This window comes from Talpa occidentalis, unplaced genomic scaffold (genome assembly GCF_014898055.3).
Source record: "Talpa occidentalis isolate TD23 unplaced genomic scaffold, MPIMG_talOcc4v2.1 talOcc4.3, whole genome shotgun sequence".
NCBI lineage: Eukaryota > Metazoa > Chordata > Mammalia > Eulipotyphla > Talpidae > Talpa > Talpa occidentalis.
The window spans coordinates 27,484,729-27,511,131 of NW_023603184.1; the positions used below are offsets into that span (position 1 = coordinate 27,484,729).

General features: G+C 41.0%; 1 protein-coding gene across 2 annotated transcripts in view; it reads right to left on the bottom strand.

Annotated features, from left to right (window-relative positions):
* Positions 1-26,403, bottom strand: part of GALNT18 (polypeptide N-acetylgalactosaminyltransferase 18) — a 332,754-nt gene that overhangs the window by 62,563 nt on the left and 243,788 nt on the right. For both annotated transcript variants that reach the window (XM_054699371.1, XM_054699372.1), the window contains exon 6: positions 21,044-21,158. In XM_054699371.1, coding sequence (XP_054555346.1) covers positions 21,044-21,158 — 115 coding nt within the window. The remainder of the gene's footprint in view (positions 1-21,043; positions 21,159-26,403) is intronic.

Genomic DNA, 26,403 nt, shown 5'->3' on the forward strand with positions numbered 1-26,403 from the left:
AAAAACAAATTTGCACAGGTAGTTTCTGTAAACTGTCACCCATAAGAACTGGGAAAATGGACTCAGAGGTGTCCTGCCACTTTGATGCTTTATGAAGAAAAGAACATTTGTCACGGGAGTAGATGTCTCTGAATTCTCCTTCTGCAATTTCAGATTGATCAGTACCTAGATTTATTTTTATCTTTTTTTTTTTTATATATATATATACAATAGCTGGGCTACAGTCAGAGGTGCGGGAGGGTGAGAGGATTCACCAGAGGCAGAGCGGGGAACAGAACAGGCAGACGGACCAAAAGCACTGCTGAGGGGAACAGCGAGTGGGGCAGGAGAGGTCTGCCGTGCCATGTGGGTATTTCCCTGGCCGGCTGGGAATAGAACCCACGCTGCATGGGCTACGGAGTTCTTCACAGCATGGCCCTCAACCTGCTGCACCACAGTACCTGGATTTGTTAAAGGAAAACCCAAGAGGGTTTGGATGATGATGATGATGATGATGATGAAGAAAATGATGATGCAGATGATGGTGATGAAGAGGAGGACGAGAGGAAGGAGTGGGGGGCTGATGAAGAGAAAAAAAGGAGAAGCCTGTATTGAGTTTTTTTAAACCCCACCCCTGTATTCAGTTTCTTTTTTTTTTTTTAGTTGAATGTATTTATTTATTTATTTATTTAAAATAATACATTTTATTTTATAGTCCCCATACAATTTCAACCCCCCCATTCTGACCCCAATCCCTCCCCTCCCGCCCCCCACCCCCCATAGAGTGTCTCTGGTTCATAGTTTTTTGTTGATTTTGATTTTCACTTTCTTATAGTTATTCATTTTCCTGGTCCCTTATTTAGGTTTTCTAGATTCCTGCTATGAGTGAGACCATCCGGTATTTTTCTTTTTCTTTCTGGCTTATTTCACTGAGCATGATCCCTTCCAGCTCCATCCATGTTGCTGCAAACTGCATGTGCTTATCTTTTTTGAATGCTGAGTAATATTCCATGGTATATATGTACCACATCTTCTTGATCCACTCAGAATAACTGTTAGAAACTGAATACATTCTCACTGGTGTAAGATGAGAATGTATTCAGTTTCTAACAGTTATTCTGAGGAACTGATTCCAGCCTTGCCTGGTGGCCGCTTCCTGGAAAATTAGAACCAAAATGTAATGGAGGTAAAAAGCTACCTTCCAGGGTGTATACAGCAGTGGCACAGCCAGTCAAGAAAAACAAAGAAAAGGAAAAAGGAGAAAGAAAGAAAGAGAGAGAACAGTTCTTTGTAGCTGCACAATTCAGCTGTCTATTGCTGGTCCCCAATGTTTTTTTTTTTTTTTTTTTTTGCCTTTGTTTGTGCTTTGTTTCCCCAAATGAGGGAATTAAACATAGATAGAATACAATTATCTACTCCACAGTCTACAATCAAATTTTCAATATTGGCCTTTATGGCTATTTTCCCCCTTAGTTCCCAACTTTTTTTTTTTTTTTAAGATTTATTTATTTATCCATACATAAAAGAACTGGGGTACAGGCCAGATTCGTGGGAGGGTGAGAAGATTCACCAGAGACAGAGCAGGGAACAGAACAGGCAGACTGACGAAACACACTGCTGAGGGGAGCAGCGGGCACGACAGGAGAGGTCCGCCGCGCCATGTGGGACCCTCACTGGCCAGCCGGGATTGAACCGGCGCTGCAGAGGCTGTGGACAGCTTCACAGCGCTGCGCTCAACCGCCTGCACTACCAGGTTCCCAACTTTTTAAGAAGGCAAGTTTCCTTCAGTTTGACTCTAAAAACTCTATCAATTATTACCTTTTCTGTGCATCTTATTAATCTTACTTTTCTATGCCTCCCTCATTGAACACAATTAGAAAAACATACCCTGACAGAGTCAAATTGTTCATGGGCACGCTCCCTCTTCGGCTCCCCACCATGTCTAGCTGAGTGCTTCATTATGTACAATTTTAATTGCTTTGTTCTTTAGAGGTTAATTTTGCACTTATCTTTACCAACCATTAAACTTTTACAATATACTGTTAAACTGCATCTGTTTGGCGCTAGTTTGTAATTGCAGAGCAACTCCACGGCTGGCGTGCTAGAGATAATGCACGCCGGCACTGAGGCCTTCCTCTCAGCACTTTCAGATGCCTTCTGGCCACCAGGCTTCACAGAATAATTGGTTCCAGCTATTAGGGGTGCCAAGATTTCCCCATGCATGAAGATCATTGAGTGGGAAGACTCAGGGATTTAGATCTCATCAGCCCCAAGTTGCTCAGAACTCAAGTTTCCTAAAAATTTCAGAGCCCAAAGAGGCCAAGCCTAGTGGCACAAATTCCAACAGAGCAGGGCTAGCTAGAGCTGACCCCCTAGAAGGAATGGATAATTGAACCACCCTTTCGAGGTCCAGTTTTACTTTCCCAGGGCACTGGCACTTGTCTTCTGCCTACAAGCAGGCACCTTTTCCCTCCACTCATGGTCAAATAAAATGTCTACATTCCTCACTTCCTATCAATCCCCATCTTCATCATCAGTCTTTGAAATCTGTCATTTCTTACCACCCCTTGATTCCAAATGTCCCATTAAGGGCCTTTTTACCACTGTATCCAGATGTCCTTTCTCTAGTCACATTCTCTCTAGTACAGGGTGGGGATTTAGAGGCTTAGACATCAGAAAGAACTGTGTTCAAATCCAAGCCCAGTTTCTTTATTTCTGTGCAACCTGGGCAAGTGACTCAACTTCTCTGAGCTTCAGTGTTATCATCTATAAAGTGCAGATAACTCTAGCCTTTTGTGGTTCTTGGAGTAAAGACACATGGCGTAAAACTCATTAAAATATAACTAGACCACCCTGCTCCTCACTGTATGCCCAGTGCTTAGTACAGTGTCTTGTATTAAATAAACAAATGAGGGGGCCTCCCTGGGGCAGGGGTTAAAGACAGTACTATCAAGCCATCACCAGCCACTGCAGCACAAGTTCGAGCCCCAGCCCGCCAGGGAGCAACACACATGGCGCAGCAAACCTCTCCTGCCTGGCCCGCTGCTCCCCTCAGCAATGTATTTCAGTAGATCTGCCTGTTTTGCTCCCCACTTTCTCTGGTGAATCCTCTAACCCCCTGCACCTCTGGCTTACAGTTCTTGAATGCATAAACAAATAAATCTTAAAAATAAATAAACAAATGAACTATGCATGGAATAAATGATGAGTGGTAGCTACTATCATTAGTATTCACATTAACCTAGCTATTGCACTCTTGAAATCTTGCCTTGCCCCAACACCTGTGATCCAGCTCTTATTTTTACACGATGATTCTCTAATTATAGATGGGTACTCCCTTATTCCCCATTTCTTATGAAAATCTCTTCTCAGTCCAAACTGTCATCCTCACTGGCCTCCTCCATCATATTACCCTCAGTGGACACACAGAGGACACCTGATCCCTGTTTTATCTCCACGGGTTCTCTTTACTTTTAGTTACAGTATGCAGTTCTGACTTCTATTGAAGTCAGGATACAGGTGTTGCATTTTTCTAATACCAAGTACATAACACACAAGCAACATAATTGTTCACTGTATGAATGAATGGATGAGTTAGTGATTCCAGTATTTTATTTCCATCATTATTATTATTCTAATATCAAGATTTCTTCACTCCCTTCAAACCAACTCTCTATCCAAAACACCCCTTTCTTAGTCAATGGCAGCCCCAAATCTCCCATTCTGTAGGCTTGAAACTCAGCATCATCATTGTTATCTGTAATGACTCCTGTAATGACTAGTAAAGGTTAAGTCTTGACCTCCAATGATCACTCAGCTATTATTAAAATCCTATACAATACTAAAGGAATATGTGGATAACATCTTAGCTTAAGCTTTGAGTCACTAAAAAAATTTTCTCAAGAAGCAAAGAAACCCACAAACTTGACACCTGTGTTGCTGTCTTTTGAAATTCTTGGCACCAGAAGATTGCATGGATGAATCCGTGGTACATCTGCCATCGTGGTAACATGAGGACAATGCCAAAGCAGATTACAATTCATGACAAAATGATGTAAACATGTGGCAGAGCTTCCTGTTGTACACACACACACACATGCACACATGAATACACATGCACACACATGCACGCACACACACATATGTGTTATTCCAAGCAATCATGTTATTCTGAACTCTAACTCCAACTGACTTGGACAAACCAACCATACCATTCAGAAGCAACCAGAGACTAAAATTCAATTTAATGTGCTTAATTTTCTCAATCTCCAGGGATGGGGAGGGATTTAAGAGACTCTGTTTGCAGTCTTTCTATCAGATGTGGTGTCTGGTGGTTCCCTGTGACCTTCTCAGCTGAGTGGGGATGCTGGTGCCACACTTCTCTCCCTTCCCAAGTCTCTCTAATTCTGCTAGCAAGGATTAGTTGTTTCACCTGAAACTATGCTCACTAGTGTTTTTAATTATTTTCCTCCTGGCTGGGTGAGAACAGTTCTGCTGCTAGCAGTGAGCAGAGATTACTCCGACCTCCAAGTGCAAGGCCACTGGGGAGAATCATATAGTCTCTTATGTGCTTCAATTCACAGGAGGCTTGATAAGCACAAATGAACTTGCTGGTAATTCTAGCAAAGTCTCTAGCCCTTTAACCCTAGATATATATTTTGTAAGTCTCCGATAATGGTGATGCCTATTCTAGGCAGTGGCTCAGAACCTGCTTTGCTTTCTCTTCCTCCTCTCAGTCTCAGGCTCCTTGAACCCAGATTTTTGACTTCTCTGTTTCGGACTCCTCTCATTTGGTAGTTCTTCAATCTACATCCTTGGTGACTCTGTCAACTCTGGCTCTCATCTCTGTCACTAACTCCAATTTTGAAGTCTCCTGTAACCTCTGGTGAAGATATTGTATAGTATTATCAGATCTACCTTCCAGCCCCAGGAGGGATCTGGGCCAAATCATCAAGCACTGAAATGGTACTGTGGTTATTTTCCAAAGCAATGCTGGCCTAGGTTAGGCACTAAAATTAAACTTTTTTGTGTTAGATAACTTTAAACCACAAAGACAGAGGTGGAAAAGCAACATGATACAATGATAAGGCATGAGTCTTGAACCCAGTCAGCTGGTTTAATCTTGAGTGATCTGAGGAGGCATTAAATCCTATTACCCCCAGTTTCCCAAATTACAAAATGGAGATAAAAACAGGGGCTCATTCCCAGGGCTCAGGTACAAATTAATGAGTTAATACAGAAAACCGTTAATACAGACATGCATTGTCTAACCATGGAGACACATCCTGGGAAATTGGTCCTTAGGCAATTTGGGCTTTGTGCAAACTGGCCCAGGTCATTAGAAGTTTCTCCACATCCAGTATAGGCCCTTTTCACATGTTTATTAGCCTCACTGCTTTCAGTGAAGCAGGTTCTTTCACAGCTTCCATCAATTTGTTCTTGTTCTTCAAGATTGTAGCGGTGGCAGAACGGGACATGACTGACCTGTGAGCAATGACCATCACTAATTTTCCACTTTGATTGTCCTTAATCAATTTTAATTTTGCTTCCAGTTCAGTTGCTTGACAGGTTCTCTTATTGGCCACATTAGCAGTGGATTTTGCATGCAGAGGAGCCACAAAGAACAAAACAATGCTGAATTAAATCAAGTACAAGGGAAAATGATGCTATCCAGAAACATAGTAAACATGAGAGCTAAGAGGCTGTTAGGGCATAAAATGCTACATCACAATGGTTATAATGTCATGAGGCAATAGGGGTTTTCGTACAGTTGGGCTGTCCCAGTTGTATATTGACTGTGTTGTTATGTGGCACATGACTATACAAAATGATGGGCCAATAGCACATAATAAATGGAAGTTCCTCCTCTCCATTATTGTCATTTGATTATTATTATTGTTGCTACCGTCATCATCATCTTCATACTGTGGTCTCATATTGATGATCAAACTGCTGTCAACTGTGGAGCTTGTGTCTGTTTTATGAAATAACAACTTTCCGTTGTCCATGAGTTTATATCATTAAGCCAAAGCTTAGATGTTCCAGGCCTAGAAAGACCAATGGAAAAGGTTTGTCTGAACTCTCTCAGCTCCAGGTCACTCATCACAGTGTGCTTTTTCCTTTTACTTAAGTCACCAATGAAAATGTTGGACAAGCCAGGATGAGAGCAGAACACCACAGGCTGCCTTCTGGATTGCCAGTGACCAATTTTTCCCCTTCTCATAGTTCTACCCTCACGTCTCTGAGCCTCCACTTGAGCCTCACATCCCATTACCGATCTCTAATCCCCAACCTGAGAATTCAGCCACAGTCATACTCCTTCTCAGCCATCAGTCTACACATGCCACCCCAATTTATGGACTACCTGTCTCCTTTCCCCTACTGAGAACATACACACATTTCTTGGGACTCAGACAAAAATGCTACCTCCTTTGTGGAGCCTGACCCAGTTCCATGGGTAGAGTGGTCATATCCTCATGGGAGCTATTGCAACACACATATGATATCTCTTCTTTGCCATTTTGACCCTCAGGAGGTTGTGCCTTACTTAGTGCTTTAATTCAAATTATACTCATAGTGATGAATTTTTATCCAGAAAGTACTTTCCGGAGTAAATGTCACTACAATAATTTAATTTTCTTAGTTAATTTTCTTGATAATGTAAGTAAATTATACTTCCTTTTATGCTAATTTTCCAATTTTATTTTACTGGAATATTTTCATTGGGGTTAATACATTTTTGTGCTGACTCATCTATCAGTATTTTTCTTTTTGCCACATCACATTTTATAATTATGGCCTCCATTGTGGAGTTTTCTTCTGGGGATATGAATTCAACCAAGTTTTGTTTCCTTGAATCAAATTTTGCCAGTGTAGATTATTATGCTTCTATTCATTTCTACAAACTTTTAATTTTTACTGGGTTCTTTTTTTATTTGTTGCTTTAGTTTCTGTTGCTTATTTTTACTGTGAATTATGGCTTAGAAAAATAACAATAGTTTGCATTTCTTGTTTTAAAAAAGTTTTTTTAGGATTACCGTGAGAAAAAAAATGTGAGCAAACTCTCTGAGTTATGCACTTAGCTATAGTTACTATTGTTAAAACAGAGAACACAGAAGCCCTTGAAGTAAAAAAGGCACAGGGGTTAAAATATTCTGTTTAAGCTTATGACACTCACATAATTTTCCTCTAGACTAGTACTTAGAAGATGGTGAGGCGGTTATCTTGTCTATGAGACTAAGAGCCACTCAACGACAATGTCTCTACCATTCACATCTTGCTTCCCAGCACCAGGCAAGTGGATGTTTGAAAAATGATGAATGAATGAATGAAGCCACAAAGAGGTGGTGAGAAATTCTGTCAGATCACCCCCTGAGGTGATTACACTACTCCTAACTATACAAGGTATAATGGTTTCTGAAGCCTCCTTCTTGGCTTTAAATCTCAACTTTAGCATTCATTGGTTATGTGACCTAGGGTAAGTTACATCACCTCTTGGTGCTTCAATAAATCCATCTGTAAAGGAAGACAGTAAAAGTACCCACTGTAAACATTAATTGAGTTAACACATGTAAAAGTAAGTAGGACAGAGGCTCACTTATAATTATTGCTATGTGATTATTAACTATTAGTGTTATACCATAAATCCCCCCCTTTTTTCTAGAGACACTAAGAGGTGGTCACGCTTTGCACATGTCCTATTACAGAACTCTTGTATCCTATTAGACTTCCCTTCCTTTTTAAAAAATGGTTCTAATAGTTGTTTTTATACTGAATTGATAATTATATTCATTTTAACTTTTACCTGTAGTCCCTAACTCTAATATTCTGAGATAATATAGAATATATTCTTTTGTACTTGACCCTCACGTTCAAAACCTGTTCACTGAATACATACTAGATTCCAAGTATCATTACGAAGATTGAATAGTCATATATCCTGACATCAATTAAAGTCTAGCCAGGAAAGAAGAAGAGATGACATTTGTATCCATCTATTGAATCTAAGATTTCCATGCTACATGGTTAGTAGGCCAGAATCCAATTTACAAACATTTGTAAGTTTAGACTTACAAACACAATAAATAGGCTATGTAAATGAAATTGTGTGATGTTAGTACATGAATGTATCAACAGACTGGCGAAACCAAAACACAAAATCCAGAAACAGAGCCAAATATGTATGGCAATTTAGTTATGACTAAGGTAATTTTGCAAACTAATGAGAAAAAATGGTGTTATTTTAAATGGAAGGTGTTAGGATAACTGGAAGCCCATATAGAAAAATATGACATTGTGTATATTCCTCCCATCATAATTAGGATAAAATTTGAAATGAATAAAAGATTAAAATGGAAAAAATACAATCATAAAAGTATTTTGAAGTATAGGTTAATTTCTCTTTAACCTGATAGTGGGTAAGTTTTTCTATGTCTAAACTCTAGAGGCAAGAAGGAAAAAGACTGACACATTTGCATATATATGAAAGCTGTTACATGGCAAAAACCACCAGAAGCAAAATCAAAAGACAAGTAACAAACTGGGAGAAAATATTTGCAGTGTATGAGATAGGCAATCTATTACCATCCCTAATGTGTAAAGAGATTTAAAAATAGAGAAAAGACTAACAATCCTATAGGAAAATGGGCCAAAGATATGAAAAGCTCTTGGAAAAAAAGAAATGCAAATGGCCTTAATCACATGAAAAGCTGTTCAACTTAGTTCTTATTAAGAGAAATGTAAATGAAAACTACACTGAAAGTCATTTCTCGTCTTTGAGATTGGCCAAAACCCAAATATTCCACAACACATCTTGTTGGTTGACTGTGAGGAAACTGGCATGTTCATCACAGCCAGCGGGAAAAAGTACGATATCTTTGGAGGGGTACTTGACAATGTCTAGCAAAATGATACATGCATTTTCCCATTGACCTCAAAATTTCACTTCTAGGAGTCTATATGTAAACAATAACCCAGTAAATGTGTGGAAAAATACACAGGATTATTGTTTATAGCACTATGCCCTCAAACTGGTAGAATAAAGTATAGAACATTCATGCTTTGGAGCACTATGCAGCTATAAAAAAGCACTGATGAATATCTATATACCAATTGTCTAAGAAACAGGAGATATGAATATAAATATATATATATATGTTCTTATATATTTTTAAAGTGTAAAGTAAAGCAAACAAAGTGCTTATGTTAGAAGTACTGAAAACAGGATGAAGAGGACAGTGATAGAAGGTAGACCTTTCTAAATATACTTTCTTTTATGAATTTGACTTTGGAATTAAATAAATAGTTGGAATAAAAATTAATGTAAAAAGGCAATTTTTGAAAATCAAGAGCAAAATGAAACAAATTAACCTGCTTACTAGGTTAGTAGGATAATCACACTGAGAGGAGCTATTCTAGATAATTTTAAATCACAGTAATTCACAGTAATTTGACTATATACCTCTAGTGGAATATAATCTAAAAATAAAACAGAGAAGTGCAAAAAAATTAAACTGTTTCTAGTAATCATATTGTGGGGGGCTAGTGTTGTTACAAGTATTCTGAGACAGTTGTGTGCATACTGGGAAATAAAATAAACAAGAAATTACAATGGTGTCATTAAGAACCAGAATTTTTGGCATGGGAGAAGGGAAATATATGTGTAATATCAATGAGGTTAAGTAAAAACCCTTTAGTTCTAAACTTGAACCAGAGAGATCATCATGAATTCCTGGAGCATTTTATCCTTGACAATAATATTCTAGCATTGACTACTAAAAAGACCTAGAATGTGGATGAATCCATTAGCACAAAGATTATGCTTTCACATACCATAAAATACCATTTTTCACTAAAAAAAAAAGCCAGACTCCTTAGCAAAATGGCTGATTACAGGTATAGAGCAGGAAATGTATGGAACCTGAGTATCTTGTTGGTAGGGAAACGATTAAAGAGTCAAAAGGACTCAGGCTGCCAATAAACAAAGGTGGACATTTTGTAAATCAACAAAGGATATTAAATGCAATCAATTGAATTATATTAAATATCTTTAGGATCATGATGGGAGGGGGCGGAGCAACATGGCGGCGAGGAGATGCTGTGAGTAAGATCTCCCATTAAAAAAAGTTAATAGGGAGGAAAAGCGGCAGGTCCCAGTGAGAAGTGGGACACGGAAGATAAACGGGTGACTCCAGCAAACTACCCGAAGAAGAAAGTGGCCATAAAAGAGGACCAGAAGGGAGGGAAGCGCAGAACCCTGCTCCCCTCCCCCGCCCACAGAGGCGGCACTCTCCGACCGGCAGAGAGGAGGAAAACAACAAACCAAAACGACCCACAAGAACAAAGGACGCAGCAAGCGGGACTGTGAGTGGAAAGGAACTATTGCAGCCACCACACCCCGTGAACGGGAGCTGAGGCGAACCCTGCAGGATCCGCCACGGAGGTGAGCGAACGGCTCCGGGCGCCATTAGAGAAGAACAAAGACCCCGGGAGACGCGCACACAGCCCGGGCTGCCGGTAAGCTGGCGTGGGAAAGCGGCGCACTCGGCGCGCACTTGAAAAGCAAGTGCAGACCGGGATCGCGGCTGCCCAGGTCCCCGCGCCTGCGACCTAGGCTTGCGGGGAGACGACCTAGGCTTGCAGGGAGACGCGTGGAGGTCCTCACTGAGGTGAAGGTCCTTCCCTGAGTGAGCAGGAACCAGGCACCCAGGCACGGGAGCGGTGCAAAAGGCGCCATTCCCGCGCCACTGAACTGGGCTACAGCCCGCGTCCTGGAACTGAGGGCTTTGAACTGAGACCCGGGGCACGAAAATTCGGGGCGTGGGTTCTCCACGACGGTGGGGCACAAGGCAGACACAGCACCCCAAAGCTGTTGAGGTGTACCCTACCATTCCCGCTCTGTTCCCTGTCCCACGGGGTGGGGGGAGGCGAAAAACAGCCCCCCAAGGACAATAGGAGAGATCTCTGGCGCCACCTAGCAACCAGGAAAAAAAAGTCACTAACACCCCATAAAACAGGACATTTCTTAAGACTGCTTGAAAAGGGCAGAAGGCTTCTGGAGGACCCAGTGGCCAGCCGGGAAGTTATTCCACGCCAGGCCCCTTCCGACCAGCAGTCTGAGCCCACAGAGGGAGCAGGCACCCACGTCCGGGGCAGACCGGGTGCGCAGAAGAGTGTGCCTGAAACCGGAGGTGCAGGGACTGCATCCCGCTTCGCTATTTGAGAACAGGGACATTTCTTCAGTAAAAACTGCCTAAAACCAGCAGAAAGCTCCCCCAGAAGACAGAGATGGCTCCTGGAAAAGCCAGAGGGGAGCGGAGAAGTTCACCCAAGATGTCAGTCAGTCCGAGCAACACAGTGTCCCAACGCATACGACAAATTAGAAAACAGACAGTAGGGAGTAGAAGAACCACACGCAACCTAACAACTCCTCAGGAAAGAAGCACACCACAAAAAGAAAACCACTTCCCAGATTGCAACGACAGCAACTTGGAAGAACTTCTGAGCCTTCCAGAAAGAGAATTTAAAATTGCCATGATTAAAAAAGTGATAGATCAGAAGAAGGAAATTGAGTCCCTAAAGAGGGAAAACAATGGTCAGAAGAATGAAATTGAGTCCCTAAAGAGGGAAGTAAAAGAAATGCAGGAGATCAAAGAATTAATGGAGGAAGTAAAGAACTCCGGGAAAAGCAAGGAAAGCAGAATAGATGAAATGGAAGAACGAATAAGTTCTCTTGAAGACACAGAAATAAAAAGAACCAAAACAGAAAAGGAAAGAGAAGTACGAAGGAAAAAGAATGAAGAAAGACTTCGGGAACTATCTGACTCCATGAGGAAAGGAAATATAAGAGTTATAGGAATTCCAGAAGGAGAGGAGAGAGATGTAGGAACAGAGAAAATATTCCAGGAGATAATTGAAGAGAACTTCCCAAATGCGAAGAAGGAGCTGAAAATTGATATACAAGAAGCAAGAAGAACACCAAACTTCCACGACGAAAGGAAAAACACAGCAAGACACATAATAGTAAACATCCCAAGAATCCAGGACAAGGAAAAAATAATGAAGCTGACAAGAGGGAAGAAACAGATAACATTCAAAGGAAAACCAATCAGGCTGACATCAGACTTCTCTGAAGAAACACTACGGGCAAGGAGAGAGTGGAGGGACATAGTCAACAGACTCCAAGAAAACAGATGCCAACCAAGAATACTCTATCCCGCAAAGCTCTCTTTCCTCCATGAAGAAAGAATATGGACCTTCCCAGACAAAGAGAAACTCCGGAATTTCATTATGAATAAACCCCCACTCCAAAAAATACTACAAGGAATCCTAAAGCCAGAACCTCAGAGGGACGAATAACAACGAAAGAAGACCAAAAAAAAAAAAAAAAAGTTATTAAAAGAATAAATAAAATCAAAGGAAAGACAAACATAATGGCAAATACAGATGCTAACATATCAATATTAACTCTAAATGTAAATGGACTAAACTCTTCAATAAAAAGACACAGAGTTGCAGCCTGGATTAAGAAACAAAACCCAACCTTTTGCTGTCTCCAGGAAACACATTTAGCTACAAAAGATAAAAATAGGCTCAAAGTCAAAGGATGGAAAACAATCCTACAAGCAAATGGGCCAAAAAAGAAAGCAGGAACAGCTATACTTATATCAGATAAAACAGACTTCAAACTCAAAAAAATAAAAAGAGACCCCAATGGTCACTACATTATGACTAAGGGGACAATACTTCAAGAAGAAATAACACTCATTAACATATACTCACCAAACGAAAGAGCACCAAAATATATCAGACAACTGTTGTCCTCTCTGAAAACAGACATCAGAGAAAACACATACGTAGTGGGAGACTTCAACACACCACTATCAACAATGGATAGATCAACAAGACAAAAAATAAGTAAAGAAACTAAAGCTCTAAATAAGGACCTAGAGCATTTGGGCTTAACAGACATCTATAGAACACTAAACCCAAAAAAAACGGAGTACACATTTTTCTCAAGCGCACACGGATCATTCTCCAGGATCGATCACATACTGGGGCACAAGACAAACATCAACAGATACACCAAGATTGAAATCATACCAACCATCTTTTCTGACCACGAAGGCATCAAACTAGAAATAAATCATAAAAAGAAGGCAAGGAACTATCCTACCTCATGGAGATTAAAAGCCACACTACTGGAAGACCACTGGACTAACGAGGAGATCAAAGAAGAAATTAAAAAATTCTTTGAATTGAATGACAAGGAGGACACCAATATCCTAAATGTATGGGATGCAGCAAAAGCAGTAATAAGAGGAAATATATAGCAATAGAAGCTCACATCAAAAAACAAGAAAGAACTCAAAGAAACAACCTAATCTCGAAGCTCAAAGATCTAGAAAAAGAACAACAAAAAAACCCCAAAACCAGTAGAAGAAAAGAAATAATAAAAACCAAAGCAGAAATAAATGAAATTGAAACTAAAAAAACAATCCAAAAGATCAATGAAACCAAGAGCTGGTTCTTTGAAAAAATAAATAAAATAGACAAACCCCTAGCCAGGCTCACAAAGGAAAAAAGGGAGAAAGCACAAATACACAGGATCATCAATGAAAGAGGAGAAATCACAACGGACACAGCAGAAATCAAAAGAATAATCATTAACTACTATGAACAGTTATATGGAAACAAGTTCAACAATCTAGAGGAGATGGACAAATTCCTACAACTCTACAATCACCCAAAGCTAGATAAAGAAGAAATAGAACACCTAAACAGACCAATTACAAGCAGCGAAATTGAAATGGTAATCAAAAACCTCCCCAAAAACAAAAGCCCAGGACCTGATGGATTTACAAATGAATTCTACCAAACATTCAGAGACGAATTAGTGCCTATCCTTCACAAACTCTTCCAAAAAATTGAGAAGGAAGGGACAATACCAAACACGTTCTATGAAGCCAATATTACACTAATACCAAAACCGAATAAGGACAACACAAAAAAGGAAAACTATAGGCCAATCTCCCTAATGAACACTGATGCAAAAATCCTCAATAAAATTTTAGCTATCAGAATCCAACAATGTATCCATAAGATAATTCACCACGACCAAGTTGGATTCATTCCAGGGGCACAAGGATGGTTTAACATCCGAAAATCAATCAACGTTATCCAACACATCAACAAAAAGAAATATAAAAACCATATGATAATATCAATAGATGCCGAGAAAGCTTTCGACAAAGTGCAACACCCATTCATGATAAAAGCCCTTGAAATTCTTGGGATACAAGGAACATACCTCAACATCATAAAGGCCATCTATGACAAGCCAACAGCCAGTATCATTCTCAATGGTGAAAAGCTGAAAGCAATTCCATTAAGATCTGGAACAAGACAAGGATGTCCACTCTCACCACTGCTTTTCAATATAATACTGGAAGTCCTAGCCAGAGCAATAAGACAAGAGAAAGACATCCAAGGAATCCAAATAGGAAAAGAAGAAGTCAAACTATCACTATTTGCAGATGATATGATAATATACATAGAGAACCCCAAAATCTCCACAGAAAAACTAATTCAACTCATCAATCAATTCAGTAAAGTGGCAGGATACAAAATCAACACGCAAAAGTCAGTAGCCTTCCTATACACAAACAATAAATCTGAAGAAGAAGAAATCAAAAAAACCACCCCTTTTATTATCGAAACAAAAAAAATCAAATATTTGGGAATAAATCTAACAAAAGAGGTAAAGGACCTATACAAAGAAAACTATAAAACACTGTTAAAAGAAATAGAAGAAGACACAAAGAAATGGAAAGACATCCCCTGCTCATGGATTGGAAGAATAAACATTATTAAAATGGCCATCCTACCAAAAGCAATATACAGATTCAATGCTATTCCAATCAAAATCTCAATGGCATTCTTCAAAGAAATAGAACAATTATTGATGAAATTCATATGGAATCACCAAAAACCCCGAATAGCCAAAGCTCTACTGAAAAAAAAAGAAGGAAATGGAGGCATCACACTCCCAGACTTCAAACTATACTACAAAGCCATAATCATCAAAACTGCATGGTATTGGAACAAGAACAGACATACAGACCAATGGAATCGAATAGAAAATCCAGAAATAAACCCACAGATTTATGGTCAACTAATCTTTGACAAAGGAGCAAAGACTATGCATTGGAGCAAAGAAAGTTTGTTCAATAAATGGTGCTGGGAAAACTGGGTCGCTACATGCAAAAGAATGAAGCTTGACCACTACCTCACACCATACACAAAAATCAACTCAAAATGGATTAAAGAACTAGACATAAGACCTGAAACCATAAAATACATAGAAGGAAATATAGGCGAAACACTACGGGATTTGCACATCAAAGACATCTTTACAGACACATCACCCAAAGCAGTGATAGTGAAGACAAAGATAAACAGCTGGGACTACATCAAATTAAAGAGCTTCTGCACAGCAAAAGAGACAATAACAAAAACAAAGAGAAACCCCACCAACTGGGAGAACATTTTTGCACCCAACACTAATGATAAAGGACTGATCACAAAAATCTGCAAAGAGCTGATGAGACTCAGCAACAACAAAGAAAATAATCCAGTCAAAAAATGGGCAGAAGAGCTAAAAGAAAACTTCTCTGAAGAGGAAATGCAAATGGCCAACAGGCATATGAAAAAATGTTCAACATCACTTGTAATCAGGGAAATGCAAATCAAAACTACCATGAGATACCATCTCACACCAGTGAGAATGGCACATATTAAAAAAACTAGCAACAACAAATGTTGGCGAGGATGTGGAGAAAAAGGAACTCTTCTGCACTGTTGGTGGGAGTGCAAACTGGTCCAACCACTATGGAGATCTGTGTGGAGATTTCTGGACCTACTAAACATAGAGCTTCCATATGATCCAGCAATTCCACTCCTAGGTATTTACCCAAAGGACACAGAAACATCCATTCCAAAGAACACCTGCACCCCTATGTTTATAGCAGCACTGTTTACAATAGCTAAGCTTTGGAAACAACCCAAATGCCCAAAAATAGATGACTGGATCAAGAAGATGTGGTACATATATACCATGGAATATTACTCAGCATTCAAAAAAGATAAACACATGCAATTTGCAGCAACATGGATGGCGCTGGAAGGGATCATGCTCAGCGAAATAAGCTAAAAAGAAAAAGAAAAATACCGGATGGTCTCACTCATAGCAGGAATCTAGAAAACTTAAATAAGGGACCAGGAAAATGAATATAAGAAAGTGAAAATCAAAATCAACAAAAAACTATGAACCAGAGACACTTTTTGGGGGTGGGGGGGAGGGGAAGGATTGGGGTCAGAATGGGGCGTTTGCAATTGTATGGGGGAATATAAAAATAAAATTTAATATTAAAATAAATAAATAAATAAATATCTTTAAATCTATGAATTCATAATACTAAGAAACCTAATTGGTCCCCTTTGAATGATGGCAGAAAATTAATTCATTATTTTGAAAGCTATTACAGAATTACTTATCTGAATTTTCCAAATAAACTTTATTGCACTCCCTGGTAACCAAATAATGGATGACTATAATATGTTTCACTGATAAGCGAGTAGCAAAATAAAATCAAAATATTGCCATTTTGTGACTCTTAATGAATGCCTGGATCTACAAAACCAGTAAGAGCTGCTACTGTTACTGATGGGGAGACAGTTGATGTTAAACACCTTGGGATAGAACTATACAAATACTGCCTGTGAAATGGTCTTGCTACAGAACTGAACCTACCTCTATAGATCTAACCACCATTTCACAAGAAATACATATATTTACATATATATATATTCTATAAAAATACATATATTTCCAAATATTCACTGGGTTATTGTTTACATATAGACTCCTAGAAGTGGAATTGTGACAGAAGGACATGTTGAATGACATTAGGTGACTGTTACCAGGAAAATCTAGCTGATGGGAATCTTTATAGGATAAGTGACCTGATCTCTTTAAAAATAAATTATAAGGGGTAAAAAGGATGGAGAGAGAAATTCAACAGTTTAATAGACACTTGAAAGATACAGTCAAGTAAACAAATTGACTCAAGTAAACAAATTATGAAACAAAAATTAATGAGAGAATTTCAAAAATTTGAACTCGATAGAAGATTTGGTGGTTTTAGAGAATTCTTTCAACACTTTTCACACTGGAAATAGTGTTATGGTCACATTTTTAAAAGTCCCTTTCTATTTTAGATGTATATGACATTTTTTATGACATAATATCTAGGATTTGCTTCAAAATGATGATTTGGGAGAAGAATGGGTAGGGACAGAGATTAAAATCAAACTGTCCATCAGATGACAATGTTGAAACTCAGTTATGCATGCAAAATGATTTATTATACTATTCTCCTGTTTTTTGCAGATGTTTGAAATGGGTTTAAAATCACATTTATGAGAAAGAACCCAGAATATGGAATACAATACCCTGGATAGTATATTACTTGTTGTAGAGGACATTAGAATTCAGGTTTCATATCCCCTTTCTATTACACATAACATGTAATTTTTGCCTCAATGGAACCTGAAAGGAGGCAGAAATGACATACCCTTATCTCCAAGAAGCTAAGGCACTGTCCTATAATCTAGGTTTAGCCATCTGTTTCCTCTCAGCAGGGACTCTGAACCTTGGTGAGTGTCACTAAGAAACAAGTAACAGTGCCCAGTATCCAGTAGTGTGGCCTTTAGTCATGGTAGTGTGGTAAGCAGATAGATCCTAACTAGATAATCCTTACTACCTGGCTTTTCTGTTTCCTTTGTGCAGCTTCTATTGGTTTCTGCTTACTTTCTGAATCTGCTTCTCCAGAGTTATTCTTTGGACTTGCCAACAGCCTAATAAATTCCTTTTCTCTTTAAGTTAGTCTGAATCAGTTTTCTTACTTAAACATATATTCCTAAGTGTTATCTGAATAAAAAGTAAAGTAGGACTATAATAATGTAAATGAAAGTATGCTTTAAAAAATAAGCACTATATAAACTGTGTGGTAATGTATTTACAGAACACACACACACATATACATATCTACATGTATAACAGATACAATAAAATGTATTGTACAGAGCACTTTATAGTTTACGAAGCTTTTAAATTGATTTCTTGTTATCGTTATTGTTAAAATAATGACAATAATAAAGAGTTAAAGCATAAGGAGGAATTCACTTTTTGGATAACAACCACATTTTAAATCTTATAACACTATTAGAATAATAATATTGGTTTGCCTACAGCACTTGATCACTATGTGCATTAAATAGGATAATTGTAGGGAAACAATTTTGACATTACAGAGGAAATGCATTTCCACTGACACTTAGTTGATATAGAAGCCAAGAAGAACATAGACGAGGGCTCAGGGATCTCTAATATCTGGTGATTATGCAATTTGTAAAGTCTACTCCTCCTATGTCCATAGCTTCTTTGCGCTCTTCATTTTACCTATGCAATAGCCACTGAAATTTTCCCAGGATGTGGGGAGACACTTGATTCTCCAAGGCTAAGAAAATTTATGAGAGGGGAAGAAAACTGGCAGACTCGGGCAACAGAATGATATCATGGATTTCGAATAAAGTCATTCCGAAACCTCAAATACAAATTTCTGCTTGATTGAGCTACTAAATAAGGATATCCAGATAAGGAGAACCTTGACAGATTCCTTCATGACAAAAGGTGGAGCTAGCCAGCTAGTCTTCCTCCTGTTTTAGATGTTCAGGTGCAGGGGGCAGGATCATTCATAAGGAGAGATCTTAACACTAAATCAGATCTTCTGATAAGGAAAAGCAAAAGCAGTTAAAAGTTGCTACTGGGGCTTTGATAGTCTGGGTGAGCCAAAATAACAGCAATGATCCAGCCTTTGGAGAAGGCAGAAAAAGGTCAGCTAGACTGGATGATGTAAAAGCTATTTGAGGCATCATAAGAGCAGACTGTATTCTAAAAAGACAGATGATTATCAGTGTTCCAAGACAGACTCTAAAATGCCAATAAGAAACATTCAGACAAGGAGTCAGTGATGCAGATATGACCAAGTGGATGTTCAACGTGTCTGGTTGACTATCTTCTCTGTGATACATTCCAAAGGGTTCCATCTAGTCAAGAGTCAACCACAGCCAGGGCAAGATGGAGAGGAGGTTGCTTTTGTCTTACTGCCTGCTCTGGACCCCCTGGGTTGGGCATTGGCAGCAGCAGTTGTGCTGACACTATTTCCCTCCCCTTCCTAACTCTGTGGTTTCCATTCCAGAAAGGTGGGGAGAGCTGCTATTTATATTAAATAATTTAATTTCAGGGAGGGATAAATATACTTGTAGCCTCCTCACATCATAACATTTTACACCACTGCAGCCTCATACACCCAGTGTCAACTCTCTCAATAATATCTTCCCCCTTGTCCTTGATTTAATCTTGTGTTACATGAAATTGACATAGGGAAACTGATCTGTAAGACAAGGCATTTAGATGTTAACTTGTAAAGCATAAAAGAAAAACACTAATAACCACACAAGCATCAATATTGGAGATGACCAGTTACTCTGTATCCCTTTAGAGGAACCAACTAGTCCTGCCTTCTGTTTTCAGCTCTGTCAGCCAACAGATTGCAGGGTCTCTGCTTAAAAGTCACCTTTCCTTCAACTCCAATGCCCTGTACCCCTGTCAAGTAAGAGGAAAGAAATGGAGGGAGGTGGGGAGGAAGGTCAGGTACCATTTCATACCCTGAACACAAACTACCCAAAGAAGCATTAACATGTATTTGAAAGCCTTCCCTACGCCCACAATCAGAACAGATTTCGAGTCCAGGGGTGGAAAAGCCAGAACTCTCCCACCTCCATGATTGACTCACATACATGTTGGAAGCAGAGTTCACAAATCTAATTCCTTTCTCCATTCCCAGACATTTTTACCCAGTAGAAAGCATAAGTGACTAGAGGCCATTCTGCCTGTTCAGCCAACTCCTGGCAGAAGCTCCTAGTGAAAAATAATATGTTTGGGGTAAGCATTTATCTAGGAGTGGTGCTGAAGTGAGATGGTGAGGACGTAAATGGTGAATAAATGACTGGTGTAGAAAGAGCTGGAGAAATGAAGGTGATTATGCAGGCACTGTCTTCTATGAATATATTAGCTCCCCAATAAGCCCATGTATTTTGACTACCTCCAAAGCATTTTCTCTGGGTTTCAGTGAATACAGGTGTCTGGAAGTATTTTTTAAGCACAGCTTCAGACAAGTTGTTCCTGCTGCTGGATTACAAAGCCCTAATATTAAGTCTGGCTGACAAGTCACCTGCCAGCCACTGCAGGTGAGATGTTTGGGGGAGGTGCCTAGTTTCCCTATAGGACAGGCAAGACTATTCATGGCCAGCTGACTGCCCATTGGGGAGGAAGGTCCCAGGAGGTTAGAGTGGAGGGGAGGGTGTATCTAAGCTGGAAACCTTGAGTAGAAACTGATGATGCCAGATACAGACCACTAAGGGACCAACGGGGCAAGAGTAGAGTCACCAGGGGGTACCAGACATATGTCAGGGTGGTCTACATGAAGGCTGGCAGTAAGGAGGAACATCTCAGATGATTTCCAGAACACCCAGGTGCAAGGTCTGGCAAGCCTGCAGTGTATGAGTATGCCAGTGCCCCACTGAAAGGACAGTGGGACCATCCTGGGAAAAACCACAGCTTGAATGTTGAATCTTTCATGAGGTTAGGGCCGCTCCCTGGATAGAGGAGTGAGTGTCCCTCTAGGGTAAGACCTAAGATCCCCTCACTATGGCTGACATCAACTCTCCCACACCCCACATCCAGACAGCAATTACTAAAATCCTCTTCTTGAAGAATATATCGATCCTCTCCCATATTCCTATCAGCCCTGATCACATACACACAGCCATGGACACTCAGAATCAGTCTGTGGTCCTCAACCTTGACCCCATTTTTCCATGCCAAACTCATTCACCCTTTGGGGAGCTGAGCCAAGTCCTGTCAGTGAGAAAACATACTCACCCTGATCCCAAGTTCGACATTCTCGCCTCCGTAGACCTCCATGCCTTCGTCCAGTAAGCCGATCTCCTGGAAATACTGCCGGTCCACAATGAAGCAGCCAATGAGTGCAGGGCTCCTGCAGAGGTGTGGGGAGATGGGCCAATGGTTAGCAAAGGGGCTTGTCTCCTGGGGCACGCAGACGGAGTTTAAGCAGAGGAGCATTCTACCAGGAGGACCTGTTCTCTCCCTTCCTTTGCTATCAGAAGTAGTGTGGACCTTGTTCTCCAAGTGGCCCTCCAGGGTTCACCCTCACCAACCACTCAGGGAGGCTCTCATCAGGTCAGAGGCAGACAGCTCCTGTCCTGGGGCTGGCTGTGATTTTTGGTGGTGCAAACATGCGCGTGTGCGTGTGCATGTGTGTGTGTGTGTGTTAGCCCAGAGACGTGGAGGTCAGTCTCTGGTTTAGATCAAATGCCTGTATTTCTAGCTTCCCTGACCTCTGAACCCTGAACTTGCATGGTCAGTCTGTTTCTGCCAATTTTCCTGCCCTTCCTCACTTTGTGTTCTGCATGCTTTTTAAAACACTTCTAGGGCCTCCCCGGTGGCGCAGCGGTTGAGCGCTGGGTTGCGAAGCTGCCCGCAGCCTCTGCAGTGCCGGTTCGAACCCCGGCCACTGGGTGAGGGTCCCACATGGCGCGCAGACCTCTCCTGCCGCCCGCTGCTCCCCTCAGCAGTGTACTTTGTCATTCTGCCTGCTCTGTTCTCCCTCTGATTCTGGTGAATTCTCTCACCCTCCTGCACTTCTGACTGTACCCAGTGCTTGTATAAATAAATAAATTAAAAAAATCTTAAAAAAAAAAAAAAAGCACTTCTAATTGGCTCCATTTGAAAGGATTAGCTTTAGATAATGTGATAAATAATTTGGATTTATCTGTAGGTAAAGAAGTGTCAACAAAGAATCTTAAGTGGGACAGTGATGTGAACAGATCTGTGTTTTTAAAAAGAACACTTTGGCAGCAGTGGGTGATTGACTGGAGGAGACTGGGTAAAAACTGAAAATGCCAGGTGGGAAGCTTGTTGCTATAACCCAATGAGAAAGGATAAGGACTTGGAGCATCAGGAATGAAGAAAGGGTTTGTCTAAAGACATATTTTGATGTCCTATTCTTAACATATTTCAAAACAGATGAACTTTGAGAGTGAAGGAGAGAGGGAGAAATCCGGACGCCAGCTGGCTCTCAGACTGGAGTAGTCCCGGCAGCTGTTTAGTAGGGGTTGTAGAGAAAAGACGATCTCCAGATGCCTGTGGGACACTAGGGGGCAATATCCTACAGGCAGGGCATTGGTAGACAGCCTGGGACTGGAATTCAGCTGGGGTCTTAGGCTGGAGCATCACCTAACATCTGGTAACTGGCCCAGGAACAGGAGACCTTACTCAGTGAGGGTGTAGGCGAGGAACTAACTGGCTGTGTGCAGACACCTGATCCAGGATGTCACAAGGAGCCATTCACATGAGGTGAATCAGCATCAGAGCATGTGCGTACTTCTCTGCTGAGAGCATTAACTCATACAAACAAATTTGTATTGTTCCACTGCACACTGCTACCATTTCTAGCCCTTGCAGCATCTTATCAGCTGGTGGCTAAGCATGTGGAGGGAATGAGAAGGCAAAGGAAGCATCCTTAGCAATGAGAAAACTGTCAGTCACATATTTTGCAGTTCATTTCTTTTTTTTTTTTTTTAAATTATTATTTTTTTTTATAGAGGCATGTTTTATTTATTTATTTATTTATTTATTTGTTTGTTTGTTTTGTTTGTACATGCACTGGGTACAGTCAGAAGCGCGGGTGGGTGAGAGAATTCACCAGAGCCAGAGCAGGGAGCAGAGCAGGCAGAAGGACCGAAGTACACTGCTGAGGGGAGCAGCGGGCGGCAGGAGAGGTCTGCACGCCATGCGGGACCCTCCTCTGGTGGCCAGGGAGCAACCAGGAATCGAACCGGCGCCGCAGAGGTCACCGGCAGCTTCGCAACCCAGCGCTCAACCGCTGCGCCACCAGGGAGGCCCTGCAGTTCATTTCTTTTGGAGATTGTTGATGCATGAGGTTGCTCAGGCCTGGAGTCCCTGTCCTTTCTCCTTTCAAATCAAATTTTATTCTGAATGGGCTCACCTTTCATAGACTGCAGGCACCCAATGTGGTCATTCCAACACAATTCACCATTGCTACAGCAGGTTGAGTTCCTAGGGGTAGGCCCTTGACCTGGCCTTGGGGGAGTGCTATGGCAGTGTGTCTTTAGCCTCTCTGAGTCTCCGATTCCATAGCTATGAAATGGAATCAATGATGATCTCTCAAGACTTAAAATAAATAATGCAAAGCATTTGCAAGCCTCTTAGACATAACTGGCACTCAAAAGATCATTTTTAAAAATGCACTTGAACAGTGAAGAAGCCCAGAGACTCCCCTCTCTAAATGCATGGTGATTTAAAAACACCAGCCAAGCAGAGTAGGGTCTCAGTTTTTTCTTGGACATTCCGAAAACGTTGAGCATGACAGTAAAGTCCCAGGACAAGCAGGAAGGGGTCTCCCTCGAATGACCAGACCCAGTCAGGGAAAGAAAATGGTCTACAGTTACTCTGGGGTGAGCACAGGTCACCTGTGCTATCTGTTACTTACTAACCAGTTAGGGAATTAAGTGGGCTGTGTTAGCCTGAAAATGTTATAAATTTATACCTTCTCAAATTCCCAAAAGGATTAGAAATAGCTTTTAGGAAAATGGAAAACACATTGAAAAGTAAAATAGATAAATGTCTGGAAAGACTAAAGTTCACAACCAATTGGGGTCCTGTTAGAATGCTTTGATAGTCCAAGATGCTCCTTCATGGTTCTTCAAGTAGATCTACAAAGCTGACTCTGAGATTCCTGGTGGCCAAGATGAATATGAACACATATGGTCTTAGAAATAAGATTTTTACAGGGGCTTCCTTGGTGGCACAAGGGGTTAAGACACACCACTATGGAGCTGTCCGCAGCCACTGCAGCACAAGTTCAATCCCTGGCCAGGGACCTGACCCACATGGTGCAGCAGACCTCTCCTGTCTCACCCACTGCTCCCCTCAGCAGTGTATTTCAGTCAGTCTGCCTGTTCTGTTCCCTACTGTCGCTGGTGAATCCTCTCACCTCCGACATCTCTGGCCTGTACCCCAGTTCTTGTATGCATAAATAAATAAATCTTTAAAAAAAGAAATAAGATTTACAGTTCACATGTAGCAATGTCATCCATACTCATTTTTCAGGGATAGTAAAGCTTTCTTTGATGAGTAGTCTGAAAGAAATTTCTCAGGTTGGTCTTATTCATAAGGTCACTTTGGGAAATAGTGAATAACTATCTCAAAGACATCTCTTTAGAATGCAATGGAAGAAATCACTGGGATTTTTTTCCCCCAACTTACAGCACATATGGGCAAAGCACTTAAGTATAGCTCCAAGGAAACAGGAGCTGAGGTGGGCTAGATAAATTTTATAACCCACAGCATTCTGTGGGGCTGTCTTCATCTAGAGATAAAACCAGGAAGGTTCTCCTCCAAACCTTCCAAAATTATAATTTCTCTCAGTCAAATTTTTGGTTAAAAAAATCATTGATGAAAAATTTGAAGTTGAGATGATATTTTCTATCAAAGAACTAACTAGAATGCAGGCTTCCTGATTAAGACCAGGTGGTTAGCAGAGATGAGCAGAACAGACGTTGCAAATACCAATGCATTCTTCTCCAAGAACATTCATACCTGACACTATTTCTGTCCAAAAGACCTGGGGGCAGAACCCAGCCACAACAGGTCTGAGCACAGCTGGGGGGTATCTCAGGGATGACAGAAAGACACAGAAACTGGTGGCCTGAGTTTGGACTCTGCCTCCACTGCCCGAAGTCTTTGGCAGGCCCATTCTCCTTCATCAGCCTTGCTTTCTTCCTCTAGTGACACAGGGACAAACTGGTACTGGCTTCTGGTGTGGATCAAATGAGACCATGTGTGTAACAAGCATTGCACACAGTGACTTCCCAACAAATATTTAGCAACACTAAACTGTGGTGGGGGCCTACAGGTAGCAGAGACAAAGATAGGAAAGCTAAACAGAATTTTCTTCCACCTGTTTTAAATACGAACATAGTTTTTTCTTCTGGCAAGGAAAAATGTAATCTTCAGATAATAATCACCCACTTTCAATTAAATTTTTCATAATCTATCTCCCTCATGGAACATAAAGCAACATCAGCTTCTAATCTCTTCTTTCATTCCAGGAATGGTCCCCTAGGCCACCTTCTGGTGTCTGTGTATTTAATGGGCAGGACTTTGCAGGGAACATAAAGGCACCTGATCTGTGATTAACACAGGCAGAAATAAGGGCTTGGTGGCGAAGGCTATTTCAGGAGTTCTGACCCATAAAACAGAGTCTGCACAGGAAAGTCATTTAGATGTCAATGAAGGCAGCAGCAAAGACAGAAAGAGTCTGGTATCTATAAAACACAGTGTGGACCCTACAAGATGAGTTCAAATATCAGCCAGGTGGGCTACAGCTGCTGTGGGGTTGGTCTTTCCTCTTGCCCCTCCAGCCTCTGTGCCTGGGGCTGCCCTCTCTCTGCCCTTCTTCCAAAACCTCTGACCTACCTCTCTGTACATGAACTCACGCTACGGGTGAGTGAGTAAATGGGTATGTGGGTGCCCCTGCCCCAACCTTGCAATCTCCTACTTACTCTTAAAAATAAGAGCAAATGCTACACCCTCTTAAAGAGTTCCCCCATGTTCCGTGGAGTTCCCACCTACATGGTGTAGTAATTTGTCATTCCAATCTTTTTTTGTCTGTCTTCACTAGATTCCAGGGTTTTGAGGGAAGGAATGAGTCTTTTTTTTTTTTTTTAAGATTTTTTTTTTAATTTATTTATACAAGAGCTGGGGTGAAGGCCAGAGGCATGGGAGGGTGTGAGGATTCACCAGAGACAGAGCGGGGAACAGAACAGGCAGACTGATGAAATACACTGCTGAGGGGAGCAGCGGGCGAGACAGGAGAGGTCTGCCACACCATGTGGGCATCTCCCCTGCCGGCCGGGAATTGAACCCGCGCTGCAGAGGCTGTAGACAGCTTCACAGTGCTGCGCTCAATCCGTGCCCCACAGTGATATGAGGACATGAATAAGTCTGAGCCCCTGTGTGGATTCTAGTGGCCATGATTTTTTTTTTAAAGATTTATTTATTTTTATACAAGAGCTGGGGTACAGGCCAGAGGCGGGGGTGGGGAGGATGAGAGGATTCATCAGAGACAGATCAGGGAACAGAACAGGCAGAAGGACCAAAATACACTGCTGAGGGGAGCAGCGAGCACGACAGGAGCG